Source organism: Crotalus tigris, unplaced genomic scaffold (genome assembly GCF_016545835.1).
Source record: "Crotalus tigris isolate CLP2741 ecotype Arizona unplaced genomic scaffold, ASM1654583v1 scf7180000024359.8030256, whole genome shotgun sequence".
NCBI classification, from domain to species: domain Eukaryota; kingdom Metazoa; phylum Chordata; class Lepidosauria; order Squamata; family Viperidae; genus Crotalus; species Crotalus tigris.
In genome coordinates this window covers 7,474,933-7,499,971 of record NW_024100528.1, presented here as the reverse complement: position 1 = coordinate 7,499,971, position 25,039 = coordinate 7,474,933, and the positions used below count along the sequence as shown (strand labels likewise).

Genomic DNA, 25,039 nt, shown 5'->3' with positions numbered 1-25,039 from the left:
ACCAGCTGAATAATTAAGAAATTGGACATTTTAAAAATCTTGCTGTGCCTGTTAAAAATATAAAATGCTTAGTTAATGGGCCATTAATTTAAGATAGTGGAACTGTTAGTTCCTTTAATTTAACATTAGTTAATACCCAGCAGGCCACCTATATAATGCTAAAATGCTTAATTATCATTCTTTAAGGAAAATTAAAAACTGCAGGCTTCTTAAGTTATATATATACAGTGGAATAGTTTGTTGTATTCCCGATCCCCCTTGCATGTATTCCCTTTCACACATCAGTAAATATAGCATTATATCTACTTTGGCCATCCCAATTATTGTTCAGCAGCTCTATAAAATCATGAGCTCTACAGCTGGAGAAAGCTGTTTTGAGGCCTTCTTGAGATCTTTTGTCACATTTCAAAATTAGACAGGTATAAGTCATTATCTTTGCTATTTTCATTCTAAAGTACTGTTTTTATCTTCAATCCATCAGCAATCTGAAGTGCCCTGTTGAATAATACATGTTTCCCTTTGCCAATTATTCTCTTAGCCATGAAGTAGGGTGACTATGACTCTGTAGAGCACAGGTGTTAAACTCGATTGTGTCACGTGACATATCATGATGTATCATGACATTTTTTCCTTTGCAGAGCTGGGGTGGGCATCGCCTGCACATGCATCCGCCCCGCGGGTCACCAGTTTGACACCCCTGCTGTAGAGTGTCTGTAGGGTGACCTAATGCTGTGGCTGTGAAGGTTGACCTAACCCAATTGGCTATTTCCCCATCAACTTGAGAAGAAATGTGATAAATAAATTTTCTTCCGTCTTTCCTTTTTTCCCCTCTCCAAGAGTAGGTCATAACAAATCAATAATTCTTTTCATGTGAGTGTCCCACTCATAACTAATAATGGTAAGCTAAATAAGTCATGTTTTTGACTTTTGTTTAACTGGGCTCTATGTCTTTATTTAATTATAGGACGTGTGGAGAACAAATCACATTTTAGGTCATATTTATGCAATTTAAAACACGTTTAAGCTCATACACTTTTAAGCTCAGCTATATGAATTCACCTTAACTTAACTGGGAAACATCAAAAACACCTGCCAGACTATCCCATCTCCTTTACATGGATGATCTGAAGCTATATGGAAAAACATTATCTCTTAATAACATTAAGAGTATGGATGAGGAAAATTACTACAAATACTTGGGTATCCTTCAAGCTGACAACATCAAGCACACTGAAATCAAGAAAAAATTAGAGGTGAATACATCAAGAGAGTGAAGAAGATCTTAAAGTCCAAACTCAATGGAGGAAATACCATGAAGGCAATCAACACCTGGGCAATTCCAGTCATTAGATACACAGCTGGAATAGTGGAGTGGACTCAAGCAGAACTAAAAGCAATGGATAGGAAGACCAGAAAAATAATGACAATGAATCATGCTCTTCATCCATGCAGTGACATTGACAGACTCTATCTACCAAGGCAAATAGGTGGGCATGGAATGCTACAAGTACATCAGATAGTTGATGAAGAAAAAATGGCTTTGGAAGAATATCTAAAAGACAGTGATGAAAATGCACTGAAATTAGTATATCAGGAAGGCTTACTGACTACCGGAGAGACCAAACTGGCCTACAAGAAAGACCAAATGAAGAACAGAATAGAGGCATGGGAAGACAAAGCACTACATGGTGCATTGGAAGATCTGCAAGAAATATCATTTGCCTGTATGCAAGAACTGGTGGGATCATAAAATAGAGAAAGTCATAGAATTCAAACAGACAAGCACCAGCAACATAACACCCCAGACTTAACAATTGTCAATAAGAGTGCCTGGAGACAGCAGAATAGACGAGAAAGAACTGGACAAGATAACAAAATGCAAAGACCAGAAATAGAAATATTGTGGCAAAAGCAAGCAAGGGTAGTAATAGGTGCCTTGGGTGCAATCCCAAAACAACTGGAGCACCACTTGAAAACCATTTGCATTGACAAATTCGTCATTAGTCAATTGCAAAAGGCAGCCTTACTAGGAACTGCTTCTATCTTGCGACGATATCTGTAATACCATCAAACATCCACATCAGGTCCTTGGTAAGGTCCTTGGTAAGGACTCAATAGGTAGACAAAAATGCCAAATCCAGTCTGAACATCTAGCTGACTCTGCAATGATCAACAACAACAACAACAACAATACAGACAAATACATGTCACTAACACCCAAGATTTAATCATGTTTGATAAGAAAGACAAAAAAATCTGGATAGTGGATGTGATAATACATAGATGGAGCTGAATAAAAGAAGACTGGAGAAAATCAGAAAATACAAAGACATGCAAATAGAACAATTATGGCAAAGAAAACAAAGATAGTACCAATAGTAGTAAGTGCGTGGAGTACCACTTGAATATCATTGGCATTGACAAAATCACCATCAGTCAATTGCAAAAGGAAGCTTACATCCTGTGATGATACCTTTAACATCACTAAACAATAACATCTGCCTATCCCAGGTCTTTGGGATAAGTGGATAAAAATGCCAAATCAAGTCTAAACATCTGGCTGACTGTGCAGGCAGTCATAATAATAATGATAATGGTATACATAAATATATTTCTTATAATAGAGTGTAATATTTAAAACATTGGAATAGAACTGGAGAAATTTAAATTGAAACTATCATTTGATCCTAGAAATAAAATTAGGCAGTTTACCTCATAAATATTTTGACTCATAGAGGAAACTATATTGGTGCTATGCAATGCTTCAGAGTGGATAAGCTGCAGTTCATTTTTTGTGGCCCTTGCAATCACCTTTGATCATATATCAACATATTATTTATTTATAAAATTTATAAATAAATTTATATTTAGTATTTGATCCATATAATCTATGATCCATATAGACATATTTGGTGTCATGAAAGTTAACTGGATGGATTTGGGCCAGTCACTTTCTCTCAGCCTAACCCAAAGTTGTTGTGGACAAAATAGGAAGATGAAAGTCTATTAGCTATGTTCACTGCCTGAGTTATTTATAAAAATAATAATGGTGGGAGAATAAATAAATAAATACAAAAAGGCAATACTAAGTTACCTGTCATTTTGAAAATATATAAAACTGTAGAGTACCCCCTAATATATGCATAAAAAGACACCTTACAGAATCTCAGGAGTGTTCTGATATATAAGGTAGTCCATTCAGTTTGTGATTCTTAATATTTTAAGTGTAATCTTTAGTCATTAAGAAGTTTCCTACATCTTTATTATTTAAACAAAATCAGGCTAAAACTACTGTATATATTCTAATAAGTATTTTTGTTTCACATTTCTTCTTCTTGTGCCATATCCGTTATCGGACGTTGGCGATCATGTTTTTTATCAGCAGCCGCACAAAAAAGTGCTGCTGAATTTTGTCTAAACCAATCCCTTAGATTTTGAAGCCACAATGTTCTTCTTCTGCCTGGACCTCGTTTGCCTTCAATCTTTCCCTGAAGGATTAAATGGAGTATGCCGTATTTTTCTGGGTGCCGCATCACATGTCTGAAATATTCCAATTTTCATTTTTTAATTGTTTTGATGATTTCCCTTGGCTTTCTCAGGCGGCTTATCACCTCCTCATTTCTAATCTTGTCAACCCAGTGTATATGTGACAGCCGCCTCTAAACCCACATTTCAAATGCTTCTAGACTCTTCAGGTGGCCTTCTGTCAGAGACCAAAGTTTACATTGAGTCAGGATTGCATAAATCACAAAATGGATTAATATAGTGTGTAAGGTTTATATGTTGGCCTAATTCATATAATATGTTCAACTGTAATGTGGGATATTTAGTCTTTGTTATGTGTTATGCATCGACTTAGGTTTATATAATTGATGGCTTACAGCATATTGTACACACTCAGATAATTACATTAGACTCAAGAAATCATATTTAAGAAAATCATGGCTCACCATATATGTTTTTCTTTCCTTGTTTCAGGAGAATGAGCTGTTACTAAGAATAGTTCAATTTTTTTAGTAGTTTAATTTTGTTTTCTATTTTGTACTTTCATTTGGGCTAAATACCTCACTGATGTCTGAATGCTAGTGTCAAAACAGGTGGTCCTCATTATACAGGGTTCCATTACCCAGAATAATATATCTACAGAGTAAATACAGCCCAAAGCCCAACTGTTATTCTCTGCAGGGGTTTTGTGTGTTTGTAGTTTTTGAGGCTTAGAAGAGGACTTTCGAAATGTCTTTTTTGTATTTTACCTACAAATGCAACTAAGGAGATGGGCTTTTATACATTCATAAAGTTTTTCAAGGTTCCATTATCTCCAGTTTTTTTATTCACATCTCTTTAGGTTGGTACAGAAAACCATGCAAAAAATAAGAAGCACTTGTAATATAAGATTAATTCAGAAAAGGCTGTTTTTCTCCTGTCTGTTGGAGAAGAATGAAGGAAAGATGATTCTACTCATTTTGGTTTGTATTTCTCTAACTGGCACATTGCTCTTGTTTTGGTAGATTAATCAAGAGGAATGCAATATTTTATCTGGTTCGTATGACATGCTAGTGAATTTGGAGATAGTGAATTCTTAAGGAAGGGTATTGTAACTACAATTTATATTGATGGTTTGTAGTAGGTTATTTTTACTATAATCATAGTTCCATATTTATTTTGTAACTTAGAAAATTAATATGGCCACCCATCTTCAAATCATAACTCTAGGTGAATAATAACCAAGAAAAAAATAGTAAGAAACCATATAAAAGTAGACCACAAATACAATTAAAAAACAATTATTGGTCTTTGGCTGAAACAAAGATGATACTTATACTAATACAGTAACTGAGGTAATTCATAGCATATAGCACCAAAATGCACATATCAAGTGAATAGATTAATAGCTGGGAGTTGAGCGTAACAGCTAAAGCTCATATTTAGTTTTCCTCCTTATTTGGAAATTATGTAAAGTGGATCAGGTTCACATTTGTTAGTTGTCAGTTAATTATTTGAACGTTGGACAGAAGTCAACCAAATATGAGGAAAAGCTGGTAAAAGAAATTAACTCCAAAGAGGTTGAATACTGTAAGTATGGCAGAGAAAAATAATCCCGAAAATTTCCCCAAGTGCATTGTTATGGTGAGACAACTGGGTAGCATCCCTGAATGCTGCTGACCCCTTTATTACCTTGATTCCGGCAGTATGCAGTACAAATTTAGTACTAAATCAACTGAATGCATTTTCTAGCAATTGGTGTCATTGCTTTCAGATTATACCTACCAATTAGAGAGAAAGGAAATGCTTACTTCCTGTAGCACTGATGTCTCTATTTTTTATAAGGACAAAACTTAGTGTAGAGTGGAAGTAGGAACAATAAAAAAATCAACAATAGTGATAATATAATTTTAAAAACATGTTCTTTAAATTGGTAATTTTGAATCTTTCACGAAGAAATAATTAAACTCAACTAATTTTGAACCTAGTGTTCTATTGTTAGTGGTTAACAGTTGTATGAAGTTGCATGGCTATCTGTATGCAACATGGAACTTTCATGCAGAACTTGAGGAAGGAAAACATTGTCCATGATTGGCTATAAATTCTCACAATATATTTGAATATGCTCTGAACTATAGTAATATGTGTGATATTCTATTATATCATACCACAGGAAAACAGATATAGAAACCAAAGTCTGTGGCAAATCCAGATGACAACTGCTTTTAAATATATTGTGAAAACACTGCCATAGTACCTATAACATCAATCATAACTTCAAGGAAATGTATATTTGCTTCTTCTCTAGTGTTTATGGCATTAATTGTTGGCAATGCCCATGACTCTCTGCATTAGATAAACTCAGCAGTGTTTCTTAGAAGGATAAATCAATAAAAATGTACATCAAAAATAATATCCAAAACCAACAGGAAACATTTAAGCTTCTAGGATACTTTTAAAGCGGCATTCTTGAATAAAAGGTAATAAGAAATCCTGACTTCACTGTGAAAATGTTGAACTAGAATTCAGATTTAACAATATTTCTTTGGAATGGAGATTAAGTTTTCTTATTACACTGTTACTAAGAAAACAATTGTTGTTCCTTGTTATTTTGTTAAACTGTTCTGTCTCAGGTCTCTTTTTGACTTTTTTTCCCAAAGTACCATCTTTCACAATTACAGTGTACATTTTGTAACTGATAAAGAGCTGTGATCTGCCAAAGCTTTGCTTGTACTTTGTTGTTTTTGCTTTAATTGATCTAATTAATACTTATGATCAAGTGCTTGTAAATGTCTTGTAAACTGAAAAACTTCATTTAAGAGAAGAAAAGGCTCAAGACATATAAATAGCAAAGGAAGTAGAGCTAACTATTTCTTTCCAGCTTCCCCAAAGATACTGGCTTCTGTTCTGTTTAGGAACTGGTATTAATTTGCTTGTAGGTGGGGGGACACAGTTTTTTATTGAGAGAAAAAATATTTGGAATTAAAAGGTTTCGAATTAAAAAGACTGAAGTTGAAGGTCAAATGTGAAACATAGAATGATATCAAATTTCCCACTATGGTTATTTATTATAATAACAGCTATGTACAGATTTGCAAATGAAATAGCAATTAAAACCTTAGGAACCTTATTGTTGCTAGTGCTTTATTCTTTTGAGGTGATTAAAAAAGATGCTGAGATATGTAAAAGATGCTTGAAAATTAGTACAACTCTGTCACATTTAGCTGATACTATTATATATTTTTTTTAAAAAGTAATTTTCTTGAAAAGTTGTAGGGATGTTTATTAATATGTGCACTGAAGACTGTTGTGAAATGCTCATGGCACCATTATTTCTCTGACAGTATCTGTGGATGGATTCTGTGTGGTGACATTTATTTGTACATAAACCAGTCAAGACAGTTAACTAATAAACTGCTTCAGTATGTTTTTATTTATTTATTTAGCAATTATTTAGTAATAGAGGTAAGCCCTTGAAAAATGTATCCTATGCCTCATTATGCTCAATGCCTTTTTTATAAATAGAAGAGTTGGGCTACTGACCTTTAGTCTACATAAAGTGTTAGATAGGATTTGGAAATGAAAAAAAAAATATTTCTGTCATTTATATATCATAATCTGAATGGGTTCCTGATAGACTATAACAATAAATATTAAAATCAAGACAGCATTGTAGTAATGATGCACAAAGTATTAGAGATGGTATGAATCTATCCTACTCTGTATGTTTTCTTAAAAAACTGTGTTGTACTAGCTTCTGATTACACTCTTAATTAAGGTCCTAATAATATATAAAGAGACTCTGAGTGAACAAATAATGGCAAAGTTTGGTAGCTGATAATAAACAATCAGTTCTGATTTGAGCCTGATCTATCCCTATATAATCTTACCAAATTCAGCTCTCACTGACCCAATGAATTTCTTACCACAAAGCTCTATAGGCTTATCTTTCAATACTCAACATAAATTTCTAAAGACTCATAAACAAGTGATAGAATTTTGTTTAATTTTTCTAGCCTTTGTCATACAGTCTGCAGTATTATGATTGCATACACATATTATGATTTTAAAATATATATTTACCATCATATATTTTAATTAATAATGAGACTATTTACAAGAAGGTAACCCCTAAGAATACATTTGTTTTTATAGATCACAAAGTAGTTTATGAACATCAAAAAAATGAGTTAGTTTGCCTCAATCTTGAAAAGATTTGGTAAATTAACATTTTCTTTTTTTCTTTTTTAATTTTCAGTTGGTTGGTGGAGAATTTGATCTAGAGATGAACTTTATAATCCAAGATGCAGAAAGTATAACATGCATGTCAGAACTTTTAGAGCACTGTGATGTAACGTGTCAAGCAGAAATTTGGAGTATGTTCACTGCCATCCTTCGTAAAAGTGTCCGGAATTTGCAGACCAGTACAGAAGTTGGTTTAATTGAACAGGTGCTATTGAAGATGAGTACTGTGGATGATATGATTGCAGGTATAAATTATATAATAGATTATCATAATTGAGGTATTTTTAACATTGTATATGAACTGATTAATTATTAAAGGATATTATCTGAGCATGTATAGGAGATACAGTTTGGAATTACGATTATTCCGATACCACTTTCTTAGACTCTGTTTTAAAATGTTTTTTAATAATCCTCTCAAAAATAAAATTTTGAAAGTTGTATTTAGCTTATTTAGGGTATTCAGAAAACATTTGTGAATTTGAACAGGGTGGTAATCAAAGTAAATCAAACTTTAAATTCAGCAGATGTTCAAAAAATGATTTATCCAGATTATTTGAATGCAAATTATATTGTTGAGAGAGCCTTAGTATGTATAAAAAATCTTGTGCACCAGGCAACCCCACCCCAAAATTAAAATGCAGATTTAGTGAGTATATTTTAAGCTTTTAATGTATAAGTTATTTTCCAATATGATCAATTATTTCCCACAATTTTATACATAAAATATCGATATTGAACTGTTTCTTTCAGAACCAGGATTTTAATGTTTGTCAGGATTTCAATAAGGATCTGATAATAATTCTTAAATTGTAGTCAGGAACTGAATTCTGACATTCCTATTTTAGCCACTAATTTTCTCAGGGAATCTTTAGAGATGCCCTTTACAAACAAATATATTTTGTGGGGTGTTGTAAAGTTGTTTAAAATAATGAATGAAATTAAAATAGGAAGGTAAACCAATCTTGATGTTAATCTTTCCATTTATCTTACTGTAAATCCTAAAAGGAGTTTTAGACCATCTGTTGGATTTTTTTTTTTCATCTCCATGGGAGATATTTTCATAGTTACCAGTTGAGAAAGCTTCCTGGAAATTCTTATGCCAACATGAAGGAGTTATTATGTTTTTCTAGATTATTGCTATGACCTATTGTCACTGAATCTGGTTTACTTTGACATGGGATAACTGTAAGTGTTGGGATTTGCCTATATGGAGTTAAACCAAAATTATGAATTAAATATGTAAGATTCTCAACTTCTGTAAATGAAGAACTGATACTATAGTGTTTAGAATAAAATGTAAGTATTTGATGACTGAGTCTGTACTCTGTATATTTATTCCAGTTTTATCCCCAGTAGATGCTACAATATTGCATTGTATGAAGGCCAATAATGTACTGGACTTCTCTCCATTTTTTCAGTATCATTGCTATATATACTATAAAGTTTATTATTAAGCTTAAATTTTGTAAAGAACAAGGATCCAAATGGATGATATGCCTAAAGCAGTGGTTCCCAAGCTTTTCTATAACCTGCACCCCTAGAACACTTCTGATATCCTCACACCCCTTTAAAAAGTTCAAAATAATGGCAATGAATTACGCATATACACTATAATTTTGAAATTTCTAAACCCAAGTTTTCACACCCCCTGGAATATCATTTTGTACCCCCGGTTGGGAACCCTGGCCTAAAGAGTAAAAATTAATTTTAGCCAATTTTAGCTTCTTTAATATGAAGAATATCTAACTGAATAAATATGATAATGCTATTCAAAAGTCACGTTTAATATAAAAACTAAGTCACTTTTAATATGGAAAAAGAAAATCCTATGCCATTTTCTGTTCCACCTCTTTAATAATTTTATCATTCAGATATATACAAGGGCGCTTAAAGTACATATTTAGATTTTTATCACTAAAGCAGAAAGCGTCATAGTTCCATGGTCTGAAATTAAAACATTTCCATCATATGTTTTAAATATTCAGAATGAGATACCAGGAAATAATCTAGTTGAAAATAATTTTTCAGTGGAGAAGCAATAAAAGTTTATTTATTTATTTGTTAAGAAGTCAGACAATGCTCAATATTCACTCAGTTAAATTAAGAAATAACTTTTGGAAAATGTTATGAATTTATGAATATTATTTGGAGGATGGAGTATTAAGTTTTCAAAAAGTAGCCAATGTTTGATTAAAAGTATTCCCAACTATTAAATGTTCAACTTTCTTTATTATAAACCTATTAAAACAATTTCATGTTTGTTATGGAGAATATCTGGTAGTCTCTAAAAATTTTTGGAGTACCAGACATCAGTCTGCAAATCTTCAACAATCAGCTTAGAAAACTTATTAGAGGTAGTTCTCGATTTATGATTAGAATTTCCATTGCTAAGCAAGGCCATTGGTTAAATGAATCACAGTCAATTTTGCAACCTGTTTTGTTATGGTTAAGCAAATCACTGCAGTTTTTAAGTGAATCATGCAATTGTTAAGCAAATTTAGCTTCCCCAATTGACTTTGCTTGTTGGAAGCCAGCTGGGAAGGTTGCAAATGGCAACCATGCAATTCCAGAATGCTGCGACCTTCATAAATACATTCTGATGGCCAAGTGCTTTGTGACCATGGAGATGATGCAGCAGTCATAAGCATGATGACTAGTCATAAGGCACATTTTTGAGTGCCATTGTAACTTTAGTTTCTAAACAAATGGTTGTAAATCAAAGACTATTTATAATTAAAGTTGCAACACATCTTACAAATTTACAATTACTACTTGCATAAAATTTCTTCCCTACTCCTCCCACCACTAGCTTTCTGTAAAGTTATTTGCCTATAGGAAAAAATATGACTCTCCTTCAAATAGTTATTTCAGTTCCCATATTTTCTAACTTGGTTTACATACAGCTTGAGAGCCCAACACTTTTGCATACCATGTTTCAGAAAAGACTGCCATTGGACCTAATAAATTATACATATATTTTATTTGAAGACAAAGTGAGGGAGTGAGAGTAGTTGCTCCCCTCTGAGAAAAATAAATAAAAACAAAAAAAAATCTATAAATGCCAAGTATACAATGTATCCCTCTTGTTCCTACCCAAATTAATAAACTATTGTTGATGATGTTTATTTGATCCAGTGGAATGGGAGATATTTTAATAAAGGGAATTATTTAATCAAGCCTGATTTAGAAAAAGAAGGGAAAGCAAGGAATTGGTGGGTAGGGAGAGGAAAAAATAAAGCTGTACATTATATCCTTTCCTTACACTCATAGTCATTAGATGTAAGATGTAATTCAAAGCCAAAGATATGGATAATTGCCTGTATAAAAGTATAGATAACTTCTGGATGGCATCATTAAACAAATCCAGAAATGACCTCTTGTCAGTTCCCCTATTGATTTTGCTTGTCAAAAACTGTCAGTGAAGGTCACAAATGGCAGGCATATGACCATGAGATACTGTGATGTCACAATTGCGAGCTGATCTCTTGGATTGTGATCACATGATCACAGGGATAGTATGACAACTGCAGCTATGAGGACTGGTCATATGTACTGTTAATTCAGCATGGTTATAACTTGGTTACTGAATAAGTGATCATAAACGAAGACTACCTGATGTATAATTGCAAAACATGAGATTAAAAAAAATAATATTCCTACTTTAAGTTAGGGTTAATGGTTGGTAAAAGCTTCCATATAGTTACAAAATAATCATTTCAGATTATTTGTTGAAATAATAAAGATTCTTCTCTTGATCAATATTTCTTGCATTATTGAAAACCTTTCTATATTGTTGAACTTGTTTACGAAAAAAGCAAAAAATTAATATGAACCTTTTATCTGTCCATTCAATTATACAAGTGGTTTGGGCTTTCTGTCATGACAGATCTAAGAAATCTAAAAATGAATTCTTAGGGCTTTGCAAATTCCTTTGAATTTTGCAAGATAGTCTTTAATTGCTGGAAAAACTAGCATTCATAATTTATAGTTTTAACAGTCAATCCAGTTTGTACTTGTGAAATATAATTTATATAAAAAATTAAGGAAGCAATGGAGTAATTTTATTTTTCTTTGAAGATCTTCTCGTTGATATGTTGGGAGTTCTTGCCAGCTACAGCATTACCGTTAAGGAATTGAAGCTTTTGTTCAGCATGCTTCGTGGTGAAAATGGAATCTGGGTAAGCTATGGCTAATGCAAATATAGTTGTGACTTGCTTAATTAAGGTACAACATTATATCTAATTAAGCATGTAGCATTTTTTTAAAAAAATGATGACTTCTTTAAAATAAATTTCTAGTCTATTTGGAAAACTAGATACCAACTAATATATAGTATCTCATTGTAAAGTGAATAAGATGAACCTATAATTATAGATTCTAGTGGCATAGTAGTTCTAATGTTGAAATTCAGCTGGTGAGACCCAGGTTCAAATATATCAGGGAAATTCATTGGTAAGTTTAAGCCTATAGCTTTCTTCTGAAGGAAATTGAGGGAGTGTTCTCTGTGTGCTGTCTTTCATTCTTGAAGGTGAGGTGGGATATAAATCTAATAAATAAATAAATACAGTAAATAATTGTACAATTTTGTTTTTGATAGCCTAGACATGCAGTGAAATTGTTGTCAGTCCTTAATCAGATGCCACAGAGGCATGGTCCTGATACTTTTTTCAACTTTCCTGGCTGCAGTGCTGCAGTAAGTTTTAAGCAATAATTTATTGATAATAGTAAAAATTAAATCCTCTTCTAATGTATAAATATGCTTCTAGAAACCATCTGAAAATACCATGTTTAATTGTTTTACTTATATAGAATTGGTTTGAATACATTTGGAGCCTTGATATGTGAGAAAGATATCTGAAATGATTTTCTTGGTAAAATACTAGATGTATTCTGCTGTATATTTCATCCCTTAGAAACTCTGGATCATGTACATTATCTATGCTAAGGAAAGAAATGGAAAGTGGGCACAAAAAACAAAACAAAACCCAATCCCAGACGGATGTAGTATTTTTATTTATTTTCCAAATACTAGTAAAGTGGTGGCGAACCTATGGCATGGGTGCCAGAGGCGGCACTCAGAGCCCTCTTTGTGGGCACACGTGCCATTACCCCAGCCTTGCCTCCCCCTGCGACCCCCTCTTCTCCAGTAGCCCCCTTGAAGGAGACTTGCCCTCGAGCATGGCCCACACGGAGCAAGGCAGACAAGGACATGGCAGCCAGGCAGTGTAGACAAGACTCTGCCCTCACACCCCATCATGCAGTTGATGCTGCAGGGCACGGGCAGAGGGTATGGACACCATAGCACTGCTGGGCTGCCTGGGCGATCTGCAGTGGGTCCTGGAGGCGGTGAGTGGTCCTGTGGGCAGGTGGGATGGGGGATGGGCAGAGTGGGGGCGGGCAGGGGGGGAGTGGGGGTGGGGCCAGTTTTTGGGCACTCGGTCTCTAAAAGGTTTGCCATCACTGTACTAGTATCTTTGTATGAATTATGATGGGATGGCTTGGATTAGTGTGTAAATCTGTAGTGAGATTACAAATTACTTATTTTTTGCTAAACATTTTTAGTTTTATAAGATAATTATTAACTTTGTTTTCATTTTTTTCCATAGGCAATTGCATTGCCTCCAATTGCCAAGTGGCCTTATCAAAATGGGTTTACGCTTAATACTTGGTTTCGTATGGATCCATTGAATAATATTAATGTTGATAAAGATAAACCATATCTTTATTGGTAAGTATCATTGTGATATTTTTAATGTTGCTTAATTAAATAATTGCTTGCTTGCTTCTTTCAGTAGAGAAAACAGGACTTTTCAGATATTGTTGTAACCAGATGGAAATAACCAAAGGAAAGAGAAAATCTTTATACTATAGTCTTCTGTATGTTTACTCAGTATCTCCCACTCCAACTTACCTCACAGCATTATTATATGAAAAAGAATTGTATGAAAGAATACTGTGTGTTGATGGAGGAAAGCTTAACATAAACCGAACTATTAAATAAGTAACCTTTTTCCAATGTAACATAGAGGATTCCTATATAATGCATTAACAAACTTGATGCTGTATGCTTTCCTAATAATCAGTGATAAGCACAGCAAGAATTACATTTAAGTAAATATAAGATTGTGGCTTTGAATAAATATAGTTTGTATTTGACCATTTCTTTCCATATCCAACATTATAAAGTATTGGGCTTGGAAATGTATTACATAGGACTAGGATGACCAGCTCAAACAGGCTGGATTTACTCTCTACATAAATGTATATGTTACTCCATTTATAAAAAAAAAAATCTAATTAAATTGGAGTCAATATTATAATAAAAATGTGAGATGTAGATAAATTCTACACTTCAGCTTCACTTATAGTTTCCAAATGTCTGAAATTAATAAATAATAAATTGCACTGGATTTTTTTTTGCTAATGTAAACATCTTTGGCATTCGGGTTTAGAAATGGGACAATAGGAAAAGTTATAAATAGTCATAAAGTTTATTGCTTTCTAGAAACAAATGACAATATGTGCAATATATTAACAGATGCACCTGCTGGAACAAGGAGTTTAATAATGACAAAGATATAGGGAAGAAGGAAAGGTGACAGTGACAAAACAAGCATTTTGGTATCATGAGGACATATGCATGTTTTGTTATGTCTTTTTGCAATATCAGGCACGTACTCCAAAGTGGAACTTGGGGTGTGATTCCATTATTCTGCTTTAGTCAGACTATATTGCATTAGGGCTACCAACATCTGGATTGCAGAAATGCAGACAACCGCTAAATAGAAGCAAATAATTAGAATTTGCTACATCTCTTTCCTACTATAGTGCATGGATTTTATAGCCGAGATATAATAGCTTGCATTGCATGACTGGCACTGTGTCCTTAAATAGATTAGACTTGTATAAAGATAGTGTCCTTTATAGTTTTCACATATCCCGTGGATATACCACATCAAACTGGGTCAGCCTTATATGAATTCATTAGGGATTGCTTTCACTGATACTCATTTCTATCAGTCTTTCTCCCCACCAACTTGATAGACCAAAAGAAAGCAAACATACTTCATCTTTCTGCTAATTAAAAGATATGGTGGTGGAAAGACAATTAAACCTGGGAATTTATAGTCATTCGGCAGAAGCTTAAAATCTCTATTGCATGTTAACAGATTGCAGTCCACAAAAACTTTGGCACCAAAAATATCTTTCAATTAGTACTGACTTTCTTAGAAAATACACTACAATACATAAAATAGTGTTGGGCTTAAACAAAGAGAATTGATTTCAAAGACTAAGTATAAACAAAAGAAAAATATTCTTCAAAAATGGTGATATCTCCCTCCCTCCCTTCCCCCCTCCCTCTGTCTCTCTCTGTGTGTATGTAAATTTGTATGGAAAATTTGTTAGGAAAGACTGGGCAAGACTCTGGGCACATAAAAAAAGAACAATTCTTAACAATATAATTGAGAGTTTTTTTTTGTTGCTTAGAAGTCTACAAGTAATTAATTTCTGACATAGGTTCTGGAAAATTCTCATTATGTGTAACCTGAAAAAAGTGTGTATTGTCTTTTACCTCGGAAGATGTATATGATAAACAACTCCGATCAAAGTCTTCTCTTATCATTTACTTTAAGATATATTCAGTTGACTAGAAGTAGAGAGATCATTCCGCAGGTCATCTATGTGTAATTGTTAATCCAATAGTAATTTTAAGGTTATAAAACAAAATGTCTATAGCAGTCCTTATGGAACAATATAATGTTAATGTCTACTGTTGTTAGTCCTGCTTTTACATGCCAAGAAATATTTTACATGCTGGGAGACATGTAATGTCTCCTGTGGTCATTCCCACATACAATTACAATTGTTAAGGACATTAAAGATAATGAATATAATAACTGCTCTAACAAATCAATATTTCTGAAAGGAGTCATGCTTTATGATACCGAGGATCATATTAACTATTTTTAAATTATATTTGTTAGGGAAATAATTGTAGTAAATCTATGAAAATAGGAGAGTTCTAAATCCATATTCAGCGGTATGAAATACATATTGACTTTTACTCTTACATAATCTAGAATACATTTATAATACTACTCTGAATATAATTTTTCCATTTTCCTTTAATGAGATATTTATAACTGATTTTTCCCAATTTCCTCATTATATCTTAATATCTGATAATATCTCTACAGCAGAGATACTATCCTTAGTTGCCATTATGCATAGATTTTGTAAAACTTATAATGAATCAACATATTCTTCTGACTATTTTTGTAAGCATAAAAACATTTTGTCTTATTAATAAAAAAGATTTTTTTGTATTTGTTATTGTCCTTAAGCCTACAATAATGATACTCTGAACTTACAGTTTTAGATCAATTACAGGGTATTCCTTGTTTAATGACCACAATTGGGACCAGCAACTCCATTACAGTGACATGAGGTTAAGCTTAACATGGTACCATGACACATTTCTGCCATGGTTAAGTGAGTCACCTATCATTGTTAAGCTAATCATCATATGACCACAACTTGCTATTTTATTACTGGCTTCTCTATTGACTCTGCTTGGTAGTCAGGTGTTAAGCATGCAACTAGCGATCATGTGATTGTGGGACACTATGATGGCCGTAAACACCTGCCAGTTGCAAAACATCCAAATCTTGATTATGTGACCATAATGCAAGGATCATTTTTAGCGTATATGTATATATGCATTTCATTCATATAACTGATCATTATTATTCTGCATAATCAAATTTAAATTGCATATTTTTTAAAAGCTTTTCAAATATATAACATATTTTGTTTTCTATTTCTTCTTTTTAAATTTTTCTTCCTTTGTATACTAACAGAAACAAAATTTAAAAATCATAATGAAGGTAACATTTATTTACAGCATTTGGAGTATTGCAAAACATATATGATTATTTAAGAAAAGATGCAATTTTTTTTCTTTCTTTGGAATAATCTGAATATACCTGGAAGAATATTCCAAGAAGTTTGATATTATTTTTCCTCTTCTATGTTACTGTAATGCATATAGCAACAGTCAAATTGGTAAAACTGAATTTCGGTTTGTGTCCTGTAAAAAGAGTATTGATAAAAGTCAGAATAGATAATCATAATAAAGTATATCTGAATGTTTATCAGAGTGACAAAATATTACAAACTATTTTTCATTATTATGGAATTCAGTATTTGAACATCAATAAGAAAATAACTAAAATAACTTTGTCTTAGTTTTTCAACTATGTAAAAGATTTTCTTATAACTCTATGGAGGAACTCTATTGATTCTATTAATTAAACAATGCATAACATATTTTTATTGAAAAAAATATTTTCCTGGAATGCTTTTTTTTAAAATATATTTTTTAAATTTTCAGTTTTCGCACCAGCAAAGGGGTTGGCTACTCTGCACATTTTGTTGGTAACTGTTTAATAGTCACATCATTGAAGTCAAAAGGCAAAGGTTTTCAACATTGTGTGAAGTATGATTTTCAGCCTCGCAAGGTAAGCACAAAATGTTTATATAGGAAATTATAAAAATTATCAGACTTTATGATTAAAGTCATGGTGGCCAAATTTTTAGTTTTAGTCTTTGCATTTTGGACAATTTTGAAGTCCTTGTATTAATGCATACAGAAGGAAACAAATATCTGTGGCAAAACAGAGTTCATTGTATTAAACTAAAACTAAATTTCTGCACTTTTCTATAGAATATTACTAAATTATTTGAAATTTTACAAAAATTATTAAATTAAATTGTAGAATTTTTTAGACATTCACAGCAAACAAATACCATTTTGTGTATCAAATAATAAATTTATGTCCACTGTTCACACTATAGTTGGTCTCATGTTTATTCAGAAATATTAATTATTTTGTGTAAATTGTTATCCATTTGTGTATTTCAGATTAGAAGAAAATGAAAACAGTTTTCAAATTTTGTTCCTATGCTATTGGATGTTGAATTTTTTTCCTGAGGTTTTAATGTTGCAATATTTTATATTGATTGATTGATTGATTATGTGTCCTCAAGTCATTCAGCTGTTAACAATCATATAGAGAGATTTTTCTCCATGTCAATCTGTCACTAACCTGATGTTTCAGGTCTTCCAACAGTGTATCAGTCACCATTGTAACTGAATTCATCCCCTTTGCTTCTGGTCATCCAGTTCTTCATTTTCCTTCTACCATTCCTAGCATTAAGTCTTTTCTAGAGAGCTGAGTCTTTGCATAATGTGTTTGAAATAAAATATGAGCCTGGTTATTTGTGCCTCAAGTGACAACTGGATTTGTTTGATGTCTTGACTGCCCATGGTACTCTCGGAAGTCTTTGATCAAAAGAGTCAATACTCTTCTTATCTAACTTTCGGTTCCATAGAGTGTCACAAGGAATACCTGTGCTTACGTGATTCTCATCTTTGCAGATATAGAAACTTTGCAGTATTTGAATATCTTTTCCAAGACCTTCATGCTTTGGTACTAAGTGGTAGTCTGCCGTGTATTTCTTGACTGCTTATTTTTTTACTGCTGATGGATGATCCTAAAAGGCAGTCTTTGATATCTTCATTGCCAATTCCAAGGCTAGCTATTCCATCTGTGGCCATTAATGTGTTTTTCTTCATATTTAATTTTAGTCCCATTTTTTTTCACTCTGCTCCTTAGTTTTTATTATTGAAATTTGTAATTTTTTTGCATTTTCGGTTGTCAGTGGCATTCAGCATAGCACGTTATAATATTATATAGTAGGTTCAAATAATAATACTGTTTATTGGAACTTTTCAGTTTTAAAATCTGATTACAATTTCTCATGAGCAGTGTTTAAAAGATTTATAACTTGGAACACATTGAATTTTCAGTTTAAATTGCATTATGGTTTGATTTTTAAAATATATTTTTCAATAATTTTTATAAAATTGAACATACATTTTGTGTTTTCAGAATAGCACTATTCTACTGTTTTGTGTTTTAAAATAGCATAATTGTTAAAAGTGGTTAAATATAATGCTTCATATAAATTACTATATATTTTGCCTTTCTTTTTAGTGGTACATGATCAGCATTGTGCACATTTACAATCGCTGGAGAAATAGTGAAATTCGTTGTTATGTTAATGGTCAGCTAGTATCCTACGGTGACATGGCTTGGCATGTAAATACAAATGATGTATGTTCAAAAAATTTCTATGTTTCTAAATATATACAGATAATGTATTTATTTATTTTTGCTTATTTAAAATGTTGATTTATAAGGCCATCCCCAATTCAAAGTCTGGGAGGTAGGCATTATAAAAATGGATCTAAAAAAGCTAATTTAAAATATATAAAAATAATATTAAAAAGGACATTGCACACCAGAGAAAAGACATACTGTGGCCCAAACAAACCAATATCCATCAAATAGATATACCAGCAGCCTATTCAAGAGCCAAGTTTTAAAAGATTCATAAATATGTCCTTTCTAGAATTACAGACAAAGTAATACCAGAAATTGATTGTCCCTAAGTCCAGGGAATTTTTTTTTTTTAAATATAATACAACTGGGAACAGATCAGTTAGCGGTCTATTTCTTTTCTAAGTCAAATTACACAAATTATTGGAGCCCTGTGATATTTTATTATTTTTAAAAACTATCATATAGGATTCCTATTTTCTAAAAGCAATAGCACTTGGAAAAGAATACTTTCTTGGTATCATTTTCTTAGTCCATGCTGTTGTTTGAAAACATAGTTTTATTTTTCTCACAAATTGCTCACAGATAATCTGGAGACAGCCTAAAGAAAATAAATTACTGGAAAGATTGAGCCATAAATCTCACAAATAATATATATATATATATATATATATATATATATATATATATATATATATATATATATTCGCGTTTAAGAAAACTAAAAACATGAACCCTGGGAATGTTCATGATAGGAAATAAAATGATCACCAGGGTGATAAAAACTATAAAATTTATTAAAAAGCGCCTAGCTTTCGCCGTCACCTGCCGGCATCCTCAGGGCTAGTGCGCCAGGGAGTGAGAGAGTCATTTTTATAGGTGTAGTGAAGTCTGCGCACGACTCCTCGACCTCGTCATCGGGCCTGAATAGAGTGATTGCGCGCGGCTGGTCTGTTCCTTTCTATTCATTTCAACCGCACGTTCATCTTCCTCCATCCTTCTTTCCCTCAGTCTTGGGGTGGATGGGCAAATGTCTTTATGATTGCAACAGTCTCTATGCTTTAACTCTTTTCCCTCGGGGGTAGATGGTAATACACATTTCATGTTTATTTTACAGTCCTCCTTCGTTCCGTTGTTCTTCCTATGGCAAGTTTTTTGTTGAATTTTGGTATTTTTACTTCTTATACGGGTGTCATCTAAATGATTTTGTGGGTCCTTTCAGGGTGATTGTGATTCATTGGCGGTTTGGAGCTGGAGGGGGGAGGTCATTCGAATGTGGAGGGGGGGCAGCGGTTCTTCGATCGTCCCTACGTGTGGCCGCTTTGCGCGCGCCGCACCATATTCGGGCAATCCGGAGAGGGCGGCAGGGCCATGCTTTCTCTCTTCCCCCTGGGGTAGATGCCATCCAGGTGATCCCACATGCCCCTCCCAGGTGGATGTGGTTCGTCGGCGATCCGGAGCTAGGGGGTAAGCCGTTCGGTCGTGGGCAGAGGGGGGCGGTAGCTCCCCGATCGTCGTTACACTCAGTCGTCCGGCACGTCTCCTGCTGCGGGTGATCGGTCCGGGGGGGGGTTGCGATGAAATCACGATCCGTTCGGTCCTTGCAGCGTCCTTCCTCGGCTTGTCTCCTCCCTCCTGCGTCGTCGGTGGCTGCACGGATCCTCCGGAGCTCTCCGAGATGCGCAAGCAGGGGGAAAGACGGCTTGATCTCCTGAGTTCTTTCTCCTTCCTGCAGGTCCCTCTCCCCTAGATCGGTCCTCCTGATCCGACGGGGGGATCTCTCTTTTCTTTCCGGGATGGCTAACACATTTCCTTCCATATGCGGGTGGATTGCCATATCCACAGGTCTCCCCCCTCTTCCAACCGCGATGTCTTCCTTAATATTAGTCGCCACACCTCGGGTATCTGTATCCTCCTTGGTGCCATTAAAGTTGTTATTGGGACGTCGGGGGTGCTGTCCTTGATTATTTGTGCTCCACAACCTTAAAGCCATATACGCCGGGCACAGGTCCACATGCCGGTTAATAGAATTGTCATCCGAGAGCCATGCCTCCTTAAGTAGGCGGCCCCCCTTGGTGTTATCACTAGCCAATATGCTAACCTCACTACGCCCCATTGTCGCGTTTAGAGGCACACCCACCTACGAACTAGCCAAGTGGCTGAGCACACGCATCAGCCACTTGACAGATAACAGCAACACCACTGTGAGATCGGCAGAGGAGTTCCTTAGCAAAATCAGAGCCCTGAAGGTGGAAAAAGATGAAATTATGGTCTCCTTTGATGTAGTCTCCCTATTCACTTCCATCCCGCAGGAACTTGCCATTGCGGTCTTAAGGGATCGACTGAATCAGGGAGACCAAGGATTACACCAAGACTCCCTTCGAACGGAAGACCTCATAAAATTAATGGGAGTCTGTCTCAACACTTATTTCACCTTCCAGGGCACAACATACGAACAGATTAAGGGAACTCCCATGGGGTCACTGATCTCCAGTGTGATCGCAGAGGTGGTGCTCCAACGATTGGAACACATAGCGTTGGCCCAATACCAACCAAAATTTTGGGCCCGCTATGTGGACGACACGTTCGTGGTCATCAAGGAGCGGCACAAGACTGGCTTTATGAACGTCCTGAATTCGGTATACCCAGACATCCAGTTCACCATGGAAGAGGAACATCAGGGCAGTTTAGCGTTTTTAGATGTGTTAGTGCAGCGCCAGGTGGATGGATGTCTGACTACCAAGGTATACCGAAAACCCACGTGTACTGACAGTATGTTACATTTTGAGAGCAACCACCCCATGGCTCATAAAGTCAGCTGTGTCAGGACCCTATTTAAGCGAGTGGAGTCACATTGCAGCACTGCCAGAGCCAAGAGGGAAGAGAGAAATTATCTCTTCCGGGTGTGTAAACACAATGGGTACCCGGCCAAGTTCATCAATCGGTTCAACAAACCATCTGGACCCCGGAGTGACCCTACACCCCAAAGACTTACACCCCAAGCAACCACACGCGTTACTCTCCCCTATATTCACAACGTCTCAGAGGCCACTGCAAGGATTTTAGCACCGCATAAGATACAAGTGGCCCATAGACCCAACCAAACACTGCGGGCAGCTATAATGCGCCCTAAGGACCCGCTCCCCAATATTGAAAGATCGGCAGCCGTCTATAAGATCAACTGCATGGACTGCCGATCTAATTATGTTGGGGAGACAGCTAAACGGATCAAAACCAGGGTCCACGAGCATAGGCTAGCAGTAAAAAGGGGGGACCAACATTCCCAGATATGGGCACACATGGCGGAATTAGACCATAAATTTAATTTCAGTGAGGTTAGCATATTGGCTAGTGATAACACCAAGGGGGGCCGCCTACTTAAGGAGGCATGGCTCTCGGATGACAATTCTATTAACCGGCATGTGGACCTGTGCCCGGCGTATATGGCTTTAAGGTTGTGGAGCACAAATAATCAAGGACAGCACCCCCGACGTCCCGATAACAACTTTAATGGCACCAAGGAGGATACAGATACCCGAGGTGTGGCGACTAATATTAAGGAAGACATCGCGGTTGGAAGAGGGGGGAGACCTGTGGATATGGCAATCCACCCGCATATGGAAGGAAATGTGTTAGCCATCCCGGAAAGAAAAGAGAGATCCCCCCGTCGGATCAGGAGGACCGATCTAGGGGAGAGGGAACTGCAGGAAGGAGAAAGAACTCAGGAGATCAAGCCGTCTTCCCCCCTGCTTGCGCATCTCGGAGAGCTCCGGAGGATCCGTGCAGCCACCGACGACGCAGGAGGGAGGAGACAAGCCGAGGAAGGACGCTGCAAGGACCGAACGGATTGTGATTTCATCGCTACCCCCCCCGGACCGATCACCCGCAGCAGGAGACGTGCCGGACGACTGAGTGTAACGACGATCGGGGAGCTACCGCCCCCCTCTGCCCACGACCGAACGGCTTACCCTCTAGCTCCGGATCGCCGACGAACCACATCCACCTGGGAGGGGCATGTGGGATCACCTGGATGGCATCTACCCCAGGGGGAAGAGAGAAAGCATGGCCCTGCCGCCGCCCTCTCCGGATTGCCTGAATATGGTGCGGCGCGCGCAAAGCGGCCACACGTAGGGACGATCAAAGAACCGCTGCCCCCCCTCCACATTCGAACGACCTCCCCCCTCCAGCTCCAAACCGCCAATGAATCACAATCACCCCGAAAGGACCCACAAAATCATTTAGATGACACCCGTATAAGAAGTAAAAATACCAAAATTCAACAAAAAACTTGCCATAGGAAGAACAACGGAACGAAGGAGGACTGTAAAATAAACATGAAATGTGTATTACCATCTACTCCCGAGGGAAAAGAGTTAAAGCATAGAGACTGTTGCAATCATAAAGACATTTGCCCATCCACCCCAAGACTGAGGGAAAGAAGGATGGAGGAAGATGAACGTGTGGTTGAAATGAATAGAAAGGAACAGACCAGCCGCGCGCAATCACTCTATTCAGGCCCGATGACGAGGTCGAGGAGTCGTGCGCAGACGTCACTACACCTATAAAAATGACTCTCTCACTCCCTGGCGCACTAGCCCTGAGGATGCCGGCAGGTGACGGCGAAAGCTAGGCGCTTTTTAATAAATTTTATAGTTTTTATTACCCTGGTGTGATCATTTTATTTCTCAATATATATATATATATATATATATATATATATATATATATATATATATACACATACACACACATATATATACACACACATATATACACACACACACACACACAAACATATATATACATATACATACATACATACATACATACATATATAGACAGTGAATCAGATTCAAATTGAAATGTACATCTTGCCTTTTGCTAGTTCCCAGAAATGTTTATTCCCCAGTTTTTTTGGTTTTTAATAATGTCAGACACTAAGAGGTCATAGCTTGATAGCAGTTTCAGATGGATTGTGTGCAAGTGGTATACTGCGAAAACTTTCATCTTCTAATATACCAACAGATTGATCATTTTAATTTATATTAACAAAGAATTTTCTAATATTTTGCCTTTATTTGTGTCACTTTCTTTTTGAATATAAACTATGGATGTGGATAGTTTCTCCTTAATGTTACATGTTCATAGTCATTACCTGTGAATTTTAACAAATGTGGATTTAAAATAGCTTGCATCTTTTCTATACATTTATATGTATTTTATTGTCCAATTCCTTTGTCCCTCTTTCATACAGAGCTATGACAAATGTTTTTTGGGATCATCTGAAACTGCTGATGCAAATAGGGTTTTTTGTGGTCAACTTGGGGCAGTCTATGTATTCACTGAAGCTCTTAATCCAGCACAGATTTTTGCTGTACATCAGTTAGGACCTGGATATAAGGTAATATTTTACTATAATTCCAGTTTAGAAAAAAGTTGTTGCATTAAATTATAATGGACTATCCCAGTGTTGTTTGGGCTCCTTTTATATGATCTTTAAATTATAATTCTTATTTTACAGAACATTCTTTTAAATATACTGTGTGCATATGTGTGCATGTGTCTGTGTGTGTATAAAACCATTAAACCAAAGCAATTCTAACATATTCATAATAAAGAAAATGAATTGAATATTGAATTTTCTAAAAGATAGCATTATATTAGACTATGATACATTAATTTGCAAAAATGTTATACATACTTTTAATAGAAATTTGTTTTCTGTTGTCAAACAATATAACAAGTCAGCAGATTCATTCTCACATATTGAAATAAGCTCTTAACTTGCTAAATAATATCTGTTATTGATTCTCATGGCACTATTTACAAATATTTTATTTGGTGTGGTATTGGTTGGAATACCTTCTCTTTGCTAACAATTAATTTATTTGTATCTGTGAGGAGTAACTCTATGTTCCTCTTGGCCTTTCTCTGCTTACAAAAATGCATCAAATTCATATAATAGTTTGCAATTTCTTAGAGATTCTTATATATTTTATTAGAATAGTGGGAAACTATAGTGTACTAGATTTGTAGCTACATAATTCGTGTTGATATGAGGGAATTTGGGTACCTGTATTCCTTCATGGTACATATTATAAATCAGCTAGCTTTTTTTGAAA

The 25,039-nt window shown here is 35.2% G+C and overlaps 1 protein-coding gene across 10 annotated transcripts in view; it reads left to right on the top strand.

Annotated features, from left to right (window-relative positions):
- The window catches only part of NBEA (neurobeachin), a 375,860-nt gene that overhangs the window by 14,972 nt on the left and 335,849 nt on the right, over positions 1-25,039 (top strand). For all 10 annotated transcript variants that reach the window (XM_039327273.1, XM_039327274.1, XM_039327265.1 and 7 more), the window contains exons 2-8: positions 7,742-7,973; positions 11,809-11,909; positions 12,329-12,424; positions 13,338-13,459; positions 17,126-17,252; positions 18,792-18,911; positions 24,172-24,318. In XM_039327273.1, coding sequence (XP_039183207.1) covers positions 7,742-7,973; positions 11,809-11,909; positions 12,329-12,424; positions 13,338-13,459; positions 17,126-17,252; positions 18,792-18,911; positions 24,172-24,318 — 945 coding nt within the window. The remainder of the gene's footprint in view (positions 1-7,741; positions 7,974-11,808; positions 11,910-12,328; positions 12,425-13,337; positions 13,460-17,125; positions 17,253-18,791; positions 18,912-24,171; positions 24,319-25,039) is intronic.